The sequence below is a fragment of the Rana temporaria genome, chromosome 2 (assembly GCF_905171775.1).
Source record: "Rana temporaria chromosome 2, aRanTem1.1, whole genome shotgun sequence".
Classification (NCBI taxonomy): domain Eukaryota; kingdom Metazoa; phylum Chordata; class Amphibia; order Anura; family Ranidae; genus Rana; species Rana temporaria.
The window spans coordinates 521923512-521937965 of NC_053490.1; the positions used below are offsets into that span (position 1 = coordinate 521923512).

The window sequence follows — 14454 nt, forward strand, 5'->3', positions numbered from 1 at the left end:
CCACGTTCGTCTGCTGGATTGTGAAGTGTCCATAAGCTGTCGTGTCTTGGGTGGAATGGAATATCGTAAACGGCGTTAACCCCTAACCGTTACAGGCACTATATAAAATAAAGTTTATTATTATCACTCATGAAAATACTCGGTATGGGCACCCATACCGGTATCGATATTGGCGCAACCCTAGTTTATATGACATTTTAGTACTACGTTAAGCTCTGTTGGCAGGTACAAGTTGTGAAAAGCTGTATTAGGTAACTTGAGGTGTAATAAAGAATGTGTTATATCCCAGCTGAATATCCAGCTTGTTCCACCCAGAGTTCTATTCTAGCGGAGTCCTGCAGCAGCACAGAGTAACTTGTGTGTGTTCAGGCGCAGAGTCCAACGACTTCCAGAAAACCCAGATCTGACTGTAAATTATATTATTATACTGCACTTTTATTTTTATCCTTTGTTATTGTTACGCCTAAAATATCGCTGAAACCCCTGATGATTCATCACCCAGTTTCTGGTCTTTCGAGCAGCAGCAGGGTATTTTTATCTGTTTTGTGGACACAGGGGCCTCTCTCTCTCCGAGAAGGGACTGGTGGCAGCTCTGCGGTGTGCGCGACTCCGCTCATGAACAGAACAGCAGCTTTATGTGTTCAGAGGAACGAGAATCAAGCAGGATTGCATACAGAAGTATATCTTCATTGATGAAGACAATGGGGGTTGATTTACTAAAGGAAAACAGACTGTGCACTTTGTAAAGCGCAGTTGCTCCAGATCTTAGTAAATGAGCAGAAGCTCTGCTGACTTCCATCATCCAATCATGTGAAAGCAAAAATACAGTTTTTTTTATTTTCCTTCCATGTGATTGGGTATTCTTTGCAAAGTGAAGCTTTACCCCATTTACTAAGCTCTGGAGCAACTTGCAGAGTCCACAGTCTAGTTGCCTTTAGTAAATCAACCTTATAGTATGGACCAGCCTGACAGTTTAATAAAACATCTACAAAACTAGAACAAATGTGTATCTCCTCCCCCTATGCTCCTCTCCTCCTATCACCTCTCCACCTTCTTATCTCCTGTCCTCTTCCTTTCTTCTTCCTCCTTTCTTCTACTCCCCTACCGATCCTCTCATCTCCTGATCACTCCCCTACTCTCTCCTCTTCCTTCCTCTCTTCTCCATCCCTACCCTGCTCTCATCTCTACTTATATCTTCTTATCTCTTGTCCCCTACCCTCCAAACCCCTATGTTCTACCGAATCCCTCCTCTTCCCTCATCTCCTCACCTCTTTTATCTTATTTTTCCTTATCCTACCCTCCTCTCTGCTTGTTCTCATCCGTTCTCCCCTCTCTAGTTCTCACATCTCTTGTCCCCTCCACTTCTCTCATCTCTTGTCCCCTCCTCTTCTCTCATCTCTTGTGCCCTCCACTTCTTTCATCTCTTGTCCTCTCCACTTCTCTCATCTCTTGTCCCCTCCACTTCTCTCATCTCTTGTCCCCTCCTCTTCTCTCATCTCTTGTCCCCTCCTCTTCTCTCATCTCTCGTCCCCTCCACTACTCTCATCTCTTGTCCCCTCCACTACTCTCATCTCTTGTCCCCTCCACTTCTCTCATCTCTCGTCCCCTCCACTACTCTCATCTCTTGTCCCCTCCACTTCTCTCATCTCTCGTCCCCTCCACTACTCTCATCTCTTGTCCCCTCCACTTCTCTCATCTCTTGTCCCCTCCTCTTCTCTCATCTCTTGTCCCCTCCTCTTCTCTCATCTCTTGTCCCCTCCACTTCTCTCATCTCTTGTCCCCTTCACTTCTCTCATCTCTTGTCCCCTCCTCTTCTCTCATCTCTTGTCCCCTCCTCTTCTCTCATCTCTTGTCCCCTCCTCTTCTCTCATCTCTTGTCCCCTCCTCTTCTCTTGTCCCCTCCTCTTCTCTCATCTCTTGTCCCCTCCACTTCTCTCATCTCTTGTCCTCTCCTCTTCTTTCATCTCTTGTCCCCTCCTCTTCTCTCATCTCTTGTCCCCTCCACCTCTCTCATCTCTTGTCCTCTCCTCTTCTTTCATCTCTTGTCCCCTCCTCTTCTCTCATCTCTTGTCCCCTCCACCTCTCTCATCTCTTGTCCCCTCCTCTTCTCTTGTCCCCTCCTCTTCTCTCATCTCTTGTCCCCTCCTCTTCTCTCATCTCTTGTCCCCTCCTCTTCTCTCATCTCTTGTCCCCTCCACCTCTCTCATCTCTTGTCCCCTCCACTTCTCTCATCTCTTGTCCCCTCCTCTTCTCTTGTCCCCTCCTCTTCTCTCATCTCTTGTCCCCTCCACTTCTCTCATCTCTTGTCCCCTCCACCTCTCTCATCTCTTGTCCCCTCCACTTCTCTCATCTCTTGTCCCCTCCTCTTCTCTCATCTCTTGTCCCTTCCACTTCTCTCATCTCTTGTCCCCTCCACTTCTCTCATCTCTTGTCCCCTCCTCTTCTCTCATCTCTTGTCCCCTCCACTTCTTTCATCTCTTGTCCCCTCCATTTCTCTCATCTCTTGTCCCCTCCTCTTCTCTCATCTCTTGTCCCCTCCACTTCTCTCATCTCTTGTCCCCTTCACTTCTCTCATCTCTCGTCCCCTCCACTTCTCTCATCTCTTGTCCCCTCCTCTTCTCTCATCTCTTGTCCCCTCCATTTCTCTCATCTCTTGTCCCCTCCATTTCTCTCATCTCTCGTCCCCTCCACTTCTCTCATCTCTCGTCCCCTCCACTACTCTCATCTCTTGTCCCCTCCACTTCTCTCATCTCTTGTCCCCTCCTCTTCTCTCATCTCTTGTCCCCTCCTCTTCTCTCATCTCTTGTCCCCTCCACTTCTCTCATCTCTTGTCCCCTCCTCTTCTCTCATCTCTTGTCCCCTCCACTTCTCTCATCTCTTGTCCCCTCCTCTTCTCTCATCTCTTGTCCCCTCCTCTTCTCTCATCTCTTGTCCCCTCCTCTTCTCTCATCTCTTGTCCCCTCCTCTTCTCTTGTCCCCTCCTCTTCTCTCATCTCTTGTCCCCTCCACTTCTCTCATCTCTTGTCCTCTCCTCTTCTTTCATCTCTTGTCCCCTCCTCTTCTCTCATCTCTTGTCCCCTCCTCTTCTCTCATCTCTTGTCCCCTCCACTTCTCTCATCTCTTGTCCCCTCCTCTTCTCTCATCTCTTGTCCCCTCCTCTTCTCTCATCTCTTGTCCCCTCCTCTTCTCTCATCTCTTGTCCCCTCCACTTCTCTCATCTCTTGTCCCCTCCTCTTCTCTCATCTCTTGTCCCCTCCACTTCTCTCATCTCTTGTCCCCTCCTCTTCTCTCATCTCTTGTCCCCTCCACTTCTCTCATCTCTTGTCTCCTCCACTTCTCTCATCTCTTGTCCCCTCCACTTCTCTCATCTCTTGTCCCCTCCTCTTCTCTCATCTCTTGTCCCCTCCTCTTCTCTCATCTCTTGTCCCCTCCACTTCTCTCATCTCTTGTCCCCTTCACTTCTCTCATCTCTTGTCCCCTCCTCTTCTCTCATCTCTTGTCCCCTCCTCTTCTCTCATCTCTTGTCCCCTCCTCTTCTCTCATCTCTTGTCCCCTCCTCTTCTCTCATCTCTTGTCCCCTCCTCTTCTCTTGTCCCCTCCTCTTCTCTCATCTCTTGTCCCCTCCACTTCTCTCATCTCTTGTCCTCTCCTCTTCTTTCATCTCTTGTCCCCTCCTCTTCTCTCATCTCTCGTCCCCTCCACCTCTCTCATCTCTTGTCCTCTCCTCTTCTTTCATCTCTTGTCCCCTCCTCTTCTCTCATCTCTTGTCCCCTCCACCTCTCTCATCTCTTGTCCTCTCCTCTTCTCTCATCTCTTGTCCCCTCCTCTTCTCTCATCTCTTGTCCCCTCCTCTTCTCTCATCTCTTGTCCCCTCCACCTCTCTCATCTCTTGTCCCCTCCACTTCTCTCATCTCTTGTCCCCTCCTCTTCTCTTGTCCCCTCCTCTTCTCTCATCTCTTGTCCCCTCCACTTCTCTCATCTCTTGTCCCCTCCACCTCTCTCATCTCTTGTCCTCTCCTCTTCTCTCATCTCTTGTCCCTTCCACTTCTCTCATCTCTTGTCCCCTCCACTTCTTTCATCTCTTGTCCCCTCCATTTCTCTCATCTCTTGTCCCCTCCTCTTCTCTCATCTCTTGTCCCCTCCACTTCTCTCATCTCTTGTCCCCTCCTCTTCTCTCATCTCTTGTCCCCTCCTCTTCTCTCATCTCTTGTCCCCTCCACTTCTCTCATCTCTTGTCCCCTTCACTTCTCTCATCTCTCGTCCCTTCCACTTCTCTCATCTCTTGTCCCCTCCTCTTCTCTCATCTCTTGTCCCCTCCTCTTCTCTCATCTCTTGTCCCCTCCATTTCTCTCATCTCTTGTCCCCTCCATTTCTCTCATCTCTTGTCCCCTCCATTTCTCTCATCTCTCGTCCCCTCCACTTCTCTCATCTCTCGTCCCCTCCACTACTCTCATCTCTCGTCCCCTCCACTTCTCTCATCTCTTGTCCCCTCCTCTTCTCTCATCTCTTGTCCCCTCCTCTTCTCTCATCTCTTGTCCCCTCCACTTCTCTCATCTCTTGTCCCCTCCTCTTCTCTCATCTCTTGTCCCCTCCACTTCTCTCATCTCTCGTCCCCTCCACTACTCTCATCTCTCGTCCCCTCCACTTCTCTCATCTCTTGTCCCCTCCTCTTCTCTCATCTCTTGTCCCCTCCTCTTCTCTCATCTCTTGTCCCCTCCTCTTCTCTCATCTCTTGTCCCCTCCTCTTCTCTCATCTCTTGTCCCCTCCACTTCTCTCATCTCTTGTCCCCTCCACCTCTCTCATCTCTTGTCCCCTCCTCTTCTCTCATCTCTTGTCCCCTCCATTTCTCTCATCTCTTGTCCCCTCCATTTCTCTCATCTCTTGTCCCCTCCACTTCTCTCATCTCTTGTCCCCTCCATTTCTCTCATCTCTTGTCCCCTCCTCTTCTCTCATCTCTTGTCCCCTTCACTTCTCTCATCTCTTGTCCCCTCCTCTTCTCTCATCTCTTGTCCCCTCCTCTTCTCTCATCTCTTGTCCCCTCCTCTTCTCTCATCTCTTGTCCCCTCCTCTTCTCTTGTCCCCTCCTCTTCTCTCATCTCTTGTCCCCTCCACTTCTCTCATCTCTTGTCCTCTCCTCTTCTTTCATCTCTTGTCCCTCCTGTTCTCTCATATCTTGTCCCCTCCTCTTCTCTCATCTCTTGTCCCCTCCACCTCTCTCATCTCTTGTCCTCTCCTCTTCTCTCATCTCTTGTCCCCTCCTCTTCTCTCATCTCTTGTCCCCTCCTCTTCTCTCATCTCTTGTCCCCTCCACCTCTCTCATCTCTTGTCCCCTCCACTTCTCTCATCTCTTGTCCCCTCCTCTTCTCTTGTCCCCTCCTCTTCTCTCATCTCTTGTCCCCTCCACCTCTCTCATCTCTTGTCCCCTCCACTTCTCTCATCTCTTGTCCCCTCCTCTTCTCTTGTCCCCTCCTCTTCTCTCATCTCTTGTCCCCTCCACTTCTCTCATCTCTTGTCCCCTCCACCTCTCTCATCTCTTGTCCCCTCCTCTTCTCTCATCTCTTGTCCCCTCCTCTTCTCTCATCTCTTGTCCCCTCCTCTTCTCTCATCTCTTGTCCCCTCCTCTTCTCTTGTCCCCTCCTCTTCTCTCATCTCTTGTCCCTTCCACTTCTCTCATCTCTTGTCCCCTCCACTTCTTTCATCTCTTGTCCCCTCCATTTCTCTCATCTCTTGTCCCCTCCTCTTCTCTCATCTCTTGTCCCCTCCACTTCTCTCATCTCTTGTCCCCTTCACTTCTCTCATCTCTTGTCCCCTCCTCTTCTCTCATCTCTTGTCCCCTCCACTTCTCTCATCTCTTGTCCCCTCCATTTCTCTCATCTCTTGTCCCCTCCTCTTCTCTCATCTCTTGTCCCCTCCACTTCTCTCATCTCTTGTCCCCTTCACTTCTCTCATCTCTTGTCCCCTCCTCTTCTCTCATCTCTTGTCCCCTCCACTTCTCTCATCTCTTGTCCCCTCCACTTCTCTCATGTCTTGTCCCCTCCTCTTCTCTCATCTCTTGTCCCCTCCTCTTCTCTCATCTCTTGTCCTCTCCTCTTCTCTCATCTCTTGTCCCCTCCTCTTCTCTCATCTCTTGTCCTCTCCTCTTCTCTCATCTCTTGTCCCCTCCTCTTCTCTCATCTCTCGTCCCTTCCACTTCTCTCATCTCTTGTCCCCTCCTCTTCTCTCATCTCTTGTCCCCTCCATTTCTCTCATCTCTTGTCCCCTCCATTTCTCTCATCTCTTGTCCCCTCCACTTCTCTCATCTCTTGTCCCCTCCTCTTCTCTCATCTCTTGTCCCCTCCATTTCTCTCATCTCTTGTCCCCTCCTCTTCTCTCATCTCTTGTCCCCTCCTCTTCTCTCATCTCTTGTCCCCTCCTCTTCTCTCATCTCGTGTCCCCTCCACTTCTCTCATCTCTTGTCCCCTCCTCTTCTCTCATCTCTTGTCCCCTCCATTTCTCTCATCTCTTGTCCCCTCCATTTCTCTCATCTCTTGTCCCCTCCACTTCTCTCATCTCTTGTCCCCTCCTCTTCTCTCATCTCTTGTCCCCTCCATTTCTCTCATCTCTTGTCCCCTCCTCTTCTCTTGTCCCCTCCACTTCTCTCATCTCTTGTCCCCTCCACTTCTCTCATCTATTGTCCCCTCCACTTCTCTCATCTCTTGTCCCCTCCTCTTCTCTCATCTCTTGTCCCCTCCACTTCTCTCATCTCTTGTCCCCTCCACTTCTCTCATCTCTTGTCCCCTCCTCTTCTCTCATCTCTTGTCCCCTCCTCTTCTCTCATCTCTTGTCCCCTCCTCTTCTCTCATCTCTTGTCCCCTCCTCTTCTCTCATCTCTTGTCCCCTCCACCTCTCTCATCTCTTGTCCCCTCCATTTCTCGCCTCTGCCTGCTTCCCCTGTCCCTCTTCTTCTCCACTCTGTTCTCCTGTCCTATACTTAAATCTCTTTTTCCCTTCACTCCTCTCCTTCCTTGTGCCTGCCACTCATTTTTTCCTCTCCTTTCCTCTCTCTTCCCTTGTCCCTTTAACTCCTCTACCCTCTTGTGCCCTCCACTTATCTCCTCTCCCTTTAACTTATTTATTATCCCCTCCACTCATTTCCTCTCTCCTCCTCTCATCTTTTGTCCCCTGCATCTTCTAATTTCCTGAGCCCTCTGCTCCTTTCTCCTCCTCCTCTCATCTCTTGTTCCTTTCACTTAACTCCTCTCTTTCCCTCTCTCTTCCTCTCTTGCCCCCTCTACTACTCTCATTGCTTGTGCGCTCTACTCCTCTCTCCTTCTCTCATCATTTATTCACTTCACTCATCTCCCATTTTCCGCTCTCCACTTTCACATCTCCATTACTTTACCTTTCTCTCTTTGTCTCTTCTTTTCTCATTGTCTTGGTTTCCCTTTCCTTCTCATATTCTTTACTCTAATCTCTTGTCTATTCCAGTCCTCTCATCTCCTGTCCCCTCCACCTCTTTTCCCCTCCTCTCCCTTCCTACCGGTCTTTTTTCCTCCCTCCCCTGTCCCCTTCACTCCTGCCTTCTCTCTTTCACTAATGTATTGTCCCCTTCACTCATCTCCTATCTTTTCTCCTCTCCTCCTCTCATAATTTGTCCCCTTCACTCCTCTCATCACTTGTGCACTGCACTCTTTTTTGTCTCATCTCTTGTCTCCTCCACTTATCATCTCTTTTTTTCTCTTCTCCTCTTCTCATCTTTTGTCCCCTCCACTCCTTTCCCCTTATGTGCTCTTCACTCTGCTCTCTATTTCTCATCTCTTGTCCCTGTCACTCATTTCTACTTATTTTCCTCTCTCATCACTTGTCCCTGCTACTCCTCTCCTCTCTTATGTCCTCCACTACTCTCTCCTATCTTTTGTTCCCTCCATGCATCTCTTCTTCTTTCCTATCTCCTCCTCTTTCCTCCCCTGTCCTCTAGTCCTCTTACCTTTTCTCCTCACTTTTATTTTCTTGACCCTTTTCTCCTCCACTCTCATTTCTTGTCCTATACAATAATCTCTTGTACTTTCCACTCATCTCCTGTCCCCTCCACACCTTTCTTCTCCTCTCCTCACCTCTTCCTCCCTGTCCCAATTCTCTTCCCCTCTCCTCGCCAATCTCTTGTGCCCTCCACTCCTCAACTCACTTGTGCCCTCCACCCCTCTCATCTCTCTTTCACTAAATCCTAATTATTGTTCTCTTCACCAATCTCCACTCTTTGCCTCATCTCTTGTCCCCTTCACCCATCTCCTCTCTTTTCCCTTCTCCTCTTGTAATCTTTTGTCTCATCCACTCCTCTCCCCTTTTGTGCCCGCCTCTCCTCTCTTTTCTCCACTCCTGTCTCCTTCTCCTATCTCTTGATCCCTCCACTCATCTCCTATTTTTTCCTATTTCATCCTCTCATCTCTTCTGCCCTCCAGTCCTCTCCTCCCCTCTCATCTCTTGTCCTATACTATAATCTCTTGTATTTTCCACTCATCTCCTGTCCCCTGCACTCCTTTCTTCGCCTCACCTCATTCTTCCTCCATGTCTCCATTTTGCCCCCCTCTCCAATCCTTGACTCTAATCTCATGTCCCTTCCACTACTTCCCTCACATGTGCTCTCCACTCGCCTTCTCTCTTTTACTTGTCCCCTCCCCTATCTAGACTCTTTTCCCCTCTCCTCCTCTCATTTAATGACTCCATCACTCCATTCCTCTCCTCCTGTATGCCCTCCACCACTCTCTCTTTCTCTTATCTCTTGTTTCCTCCAACCATCTCCTCTCACTTCTTCTCTCCTCCTCTGATCTCTTGTCCTCTCCACTCCTCTCCTTACGTATGCCCTCCACCATTCTCTTTTTTCTCATCTCTTGTTTCCTCCACCTATCTCTTCTCACTTCTTTTCTCCTCCTCTCATGTCTTGTCCTCTCCACTCTACTCCTCTCCTCCTGTATGCCCTCCACCTCTCTCTCTTTCTTTCATCTCTTGTTTCTTCCACCCATCTCCTCTTACTCCTTCTCTCCTCCTCTCATGTTTTGCCCCATCCACTCCTCTCCTATCTCTTGAATGATCCTTTCATAAAAAAAATGAATGCACACACATAAATAATAATTACCCCTGTAAGTGAGCAAAGCTTCATCCACTCCACTCCCCTCCTCCCGTATGCCCTCCACCTCTCGCTCTTTCTCGTATCTCTTGCTTCCTTCAACCATCTCCTCTCACTTCTTCTCTCCTCCTATGATCTCTTGTCCTCTCCACTCCTCTCCTTACATATGCCCTCCACCATTCTCTTTTTTTCTCATCTCTTGTTTCCTCCACCCATCTCTTCTCACTTCTTCTCTCCTCCTCTCATATCTTGTCCTCTTCACTCCACCCCTCTCCTCCCATATGCCCTCTACCACTCTTTCTTCCTCTTATCTCTTGTTTCTTCCATCCATCTCCTCTCACTTCTTCTCTCTTCCTCTCATGTTTTGTCCTTTCCACTCATCTCCTCTCTCTTGAATGATCCTTTCATAAAATAATGAATGCACACATGTAAATAATAATTACCCCTGTAGGTGAGCAAAGCTTCATTCACTCCTCTCCTCCCGTATGCCCTCCACCACTCTCTCTTTCTCTCATCACTTGTTTCCTCCAGCCATCTCCTCACTTTTTCTCTCCTCCTCTGATCTCTTGTCCTCTCCACTCCTCTCCTTCCATATGCCCTCCACCATTCTCTTTTTTCACATCTCTTGTTTCCTCCACCCATCTCTTCTCACTTCTTCTCTCCTCCTCTCATGTCTTGTCCTCTTCACTCCACTCCTCTCCTCCCGTATGCCCTCCACCACTCTCTCTTTCTCTCATCTCTTGTTTCCTCCAACCATCTCCTCTAACTTCTTCTCTTCTCCTCTGATCTCTTGTCCTCTCCACTCCTTTCCTTCCATATGACCTTCGTCATTCTCATTTCTCTCATCTCTGGTTTCTTCCACCCATCTCTTCTTACTTCTTCTCTCCTCCTCTCATGTTTTGTCCTCTCCTCTCTCTTGAATGATCCTTTCGTTAAAATAATGAATGCACACACATAAATAATTATTACCCCTGTAGGTGAGCAAAGCTTCATCAAGGAACTCAGCAGCCGGTCTGAAAAACTTTGAGATGTCGCATTCGGGAAAGTCATCGACTTCAACGCCCATGTACTGGACCTCCATTCCCTTGTAGAATTCGGGCCCGGTATACACTGTGGTGTTGTGACCGGCATTCAGAATGTGAGTGATGCCCATCCGCTTCAGGCGCCCCTTGTTGACAGCTACGCTCCTAAAATACAAGAGGAAGTCAGGCGCCTGTAAAAGGTCATGTGATCCACTGACACTGCTCCTATGGATTAAGGCTGGGTTCACACCTAATGTGGCTCACAGCAGGGGTCCGGTGCGTCCTGGTTCACTGTTTCAGGTCCAATTTCAGCCCGAATTTTGGGGTAAATTCCGACCTGAAACGGACCAAAAGACGTACAGGGCTCCTGTGCAAATTTGCTCCGGAGACGCATTGAAGATATGTGAACCGGCTCCATAGAGATCCGGTCACATTCTCCTGCTATGCGAATTGGATGCGGGCCTTCTTCATCCAATTCTCAATAGTGTGAACCCGGCCTTAAAGAGCCAGTCCACCCAAAAAATAATGTTTTTGTTATTGGAGTGGTAAAGCTACAGTGGGGATCGAAAGTTTGGGCACCCCAGGTAAAAATTTGTATTAATGTGCATAACGAAGCCAAGGAAAGACGGAAAAATCTCCAAAAGGCATCAAATTACAGATTAGACATTCTTATAATATGTCAAAAAAAGTTAGATTTTATTGCCATCATTTACACTTTCAAAATTACAGAAAACAAAAAAATGGCGTCTGCAAAAGTTTGGGCACCCTGCAGAATTTCTAGCATGCACTGCCCCCTTTGCAAAGCTGAGACCTGCCAGTGTCATGGATTGTTCTCAATCATCGTCTGGGAAGACCAGGTGATGTCAATCTCAAAGGTTTTAAATGCCCAGACTCATCTGACCTTGCCCCAACAATCAGCACCATGGGTTCTTCTAGGCAGTTGTCTAGAAAACTGAAAGTGAAAATAGTTGACGCTCACAAAGCTGGAGAAGGCTATAAGAAGATAGCAAAGCGTTTTCAGATGTCAATATCCTCTGTTCGGAATGTAATTAAGAAATGGCAGTCATCAGGAACAGTGGAAGTTAAAGCAAGATCTGGAAGACCAAGAAAACTATCAGACAGAACAGCTCGCAGGATTGTGAGAAAAGCAATTCAAAACCCACGTTTGACTGCACGATCCCTCCAGAAAGATCTGGCAGACACTGGAGTTGTGGTACACTATTCCACTATAAAGAGATACTTGTACAAATATGGTCTTCATGGAAGAGTCATCAGAAGAAAACCTCTTCTACGTCCTCACCACAAAAATCAGCGTTTGAACTTTGCAAATGAACATATAGACAAGCCTGATACATTTTGGAAACAAGTTCTGTGGACCGATGAGGTTAAAATAGAACTTTTTGGCCGGAATGAGCAAAGGTACGTTTTGGAGAAGAAAGGGCACAGAATTTAATGAAAAGAACCTCTGTCCAACTGTGAAGCATGGGGGTGGATCAATCATGCTTTGGGGTTGTATTGCAGCCAGTGGCACAGGGAACATTTCACGAGTAGAAGGAAAAATGGATTCAATAAAATTTCAGCACATTTTGGATGGTAACTTGATGCCATCTGTGAAAAAGCTGAAGTTAAAGAGAGGATGGCTTCTACAAATGGATAATGATCCTAAACACACCTCAAAATCCACGGGGGATTACATCAAGAGGCGTAAACTGAAGGTTTTGCCATGGCCTTCACAATCTCCTGACCTCAACACAATTGAAAATCTATGGATAGACCTTAAAAGAGCAGTGCGTGACAGACAGCCCAGATATCTCAAAGAACTGGAAGACTTTTGTAAGGAAGAATGGGCAAAGATACCGCAAACAAGAATTGAAAGACTCTTGGCTGGCTACAAAAAGCGTTTACAAGCTGTGATACTTGCCAAAGGGGGCAGTACAAGATATTAACTCTGCAGGGTGCCCAAACTTTTGCAGACGCCATTTTTTTGTTTTCTGTCATTTTGAAAGTGTAAATAATGGAAATAAAATCAAACTTTTTTTGACATATTATAAGAATGTCTAATCTGTAATTTGATGCCTTTTGGAGATTTTTCCATCTTTCCTTGGCTTCGTTATGCACATTAATACAAATTTTTACCTGGGGTGCCCAAACTTTCGATCCCCACAGTAAGACATAGTGATGACAGGGCTATTGTTCTTTACAATTTAAAAAACTGTTATAAAAACAAAAAAAAATCATGAATTTAAAGGGGTTGTAAACCTTTGTGTTTTTTCACCTTAATGCATCCTATGCAGTGTTTGGCCCCCCCAGCCCCCTAGTTTTACTTACCTGAGCCCTGAATTTCCATGGGTACTTCCCCGTGTCATTCTCTCCACGGCTTCTCGGCTCTTCATTGAATAGATTGATAGCAGCGTAGCCATTGGCTCCCGCTGCTGTCAATCAAATCCAATGATGCGGAGCGCCGGGGGGCGGAGCCGAGTCATACATTCGGTGTCTATGGACGTCGAGTGTGTGACATAGGAGCGCGCCCGCAAGGTAACCCCCTCAGGAGAGAGCATCCCAGAAGGGGTTATCTAATGCAGAGAGGAGCTGCAAAAGTCACCGTGGGACCCCAGAACAGGATGATTGGGGCCACTCTGTGCAAAACTAACTGCACAGTGATAGTTAGTATGACATGCTTGTAATTTAAAAAAAAAACTGAACCTTTAGTGTCACTTTAACTGCTTGCCGACCGCCGCACGAGTATTTACGTCGACAGAATGGCACTGCTGCGCAAATGGGTGTAAATATACGCCCCCTTTAATTTGCCACAGTGTGGTCGCGCAAGCGTTCTTCCTAGTGACATGTCACTGATCGTCTGTTCCCTGTCATCGGGAACAGCGATCAGTGACGTGTCACGGCAAGCCACGCCCCCTAACAGTTAGAATCACTCCCTAGGTCACACTTACCCCCTTCAGCGCCCCCCTACAGGTTAACCCCTTCACTGCCAGTGTAATTTTTACAGTAATCACTGATCGTCTGTTCCCTGTCATCGGGAACAGCGATCAGTGACGTATCACGGCAAGCTACGCCCCCTAACAGTTAGAATCACTCCCTAGGTCACACCTAACCACTTCAGCACTGGTTAACCCCTTCACTGCCAGTGTAATTTTTACAGTAATCAGTGCATTTTTATAGCACTGATCACTGTGAAAATGACAATGGTCCCAAAATGGTGTCAAAAGTTTCCGATCGCCGCCAGTACTAGTAAAAACAAAATATTAATAAAAATACTATCCCCTATTTTGTAGAAGCTATAACTTTTGCGTAAACCAATCAATAAACACTTATTGTGATTTTTTTTATAACAAAAATAGGTATATATATTTTTGGGGGATATTTATTATAGCAAAAAGTAAAAAATATAGATTTTTTTTTTCAAAATTGTCGCTCTATTTTAGTTTATAGCGCAAAAAATAAAAACCGCAGAGGTGATCAAATACCACCAAAAGAAAGCTCTATTTGTGGGGAAAAAAGGACGCAAATTTTGTTTGGGAGCCACGTCGCACGACTGCGCAATTGTCAGTTAAAGCGACGCAGTGCTGAATTTCAAAAAGTGGCCTGGTCTTTGGCCAGCCAAATGGTCCGGGGCTGAAGTGGTTAAGAGATACCTTTTTATAAAAATAAAAAATCCTCATGCATACTGCTATTATAGTGAGGTGTCTGTGAGCTGCACTGTCCATGGCAGAATTTACAATCATGTTAGGCTGATTTCAGCTGTCATTTGTTCTGGGAGGGAGATGGAAGGGCGCTACAAAGCCAAGGAGAAGCTTGAAATCCGAGAAAGAAAAGTAATGAAATATAACCGAGAAAATGAAGCCGCAATGAAGCAGGCGGAAAAAGTGAAATCGTGTATTTCTATCTGGAATGAGTTTCACATTAAAGGACGCGGCGTGTTCTGTGTTAGCGATTATTGTATATATACACAGCTCCATCATTACCATTGTCAGTGACAGCGTGGCCTCATTGTCTGAGCCTGGCCTGCTGCTTTCCCCTGGAACATTAACTGGTGAATAGAGCCGTATTCCAGAGATCAGCCTTTCCAATGACACAGTCCGGCAATGAGAAATCTCCGGCCTGATTACACCATAATGTGCCGAATAAAGGTGAGCCGCGGTGCGCCATTACAGTGTTATAGACGGATATTACCGAGCCGTGTGCTCCATCCTGAGGAATCATGTGTGATGTCTATATCTGTCCTTCCATCTCTGTCTATCTACAGTATTTATCTTTCTATCTATTTATCTATCTATCATACCAATTGTATCGTATCTATCCATCTATATCTA

At 47.1% G+C, this 14454-nt stretch overlaps 1 protein-coding gene across 1 annotated transcript in view; it reads right to left on the reverse strand.

Moving 5' to 3' along the window:
* STYXL2 (serine/threonine/tyrosine interacting like 2) overlaps nucleotides 1-14454 on the reverse strand; it is a 117111-nt gene that overhangs the window by 7109 nt on the left and 95548 nt on the right. Inside the window, exon 5 of the mRNA XM_040339083.1 lies at nucleotides 10074-10291. Within this exon, the coding sequence (XP_040195017.1) occupies nucleotides 10074-10291 (218 nt within the window). The remainder of the gene's footprint in view (nucleotides 1-10073; nucleotides 10292-14454) is intronic.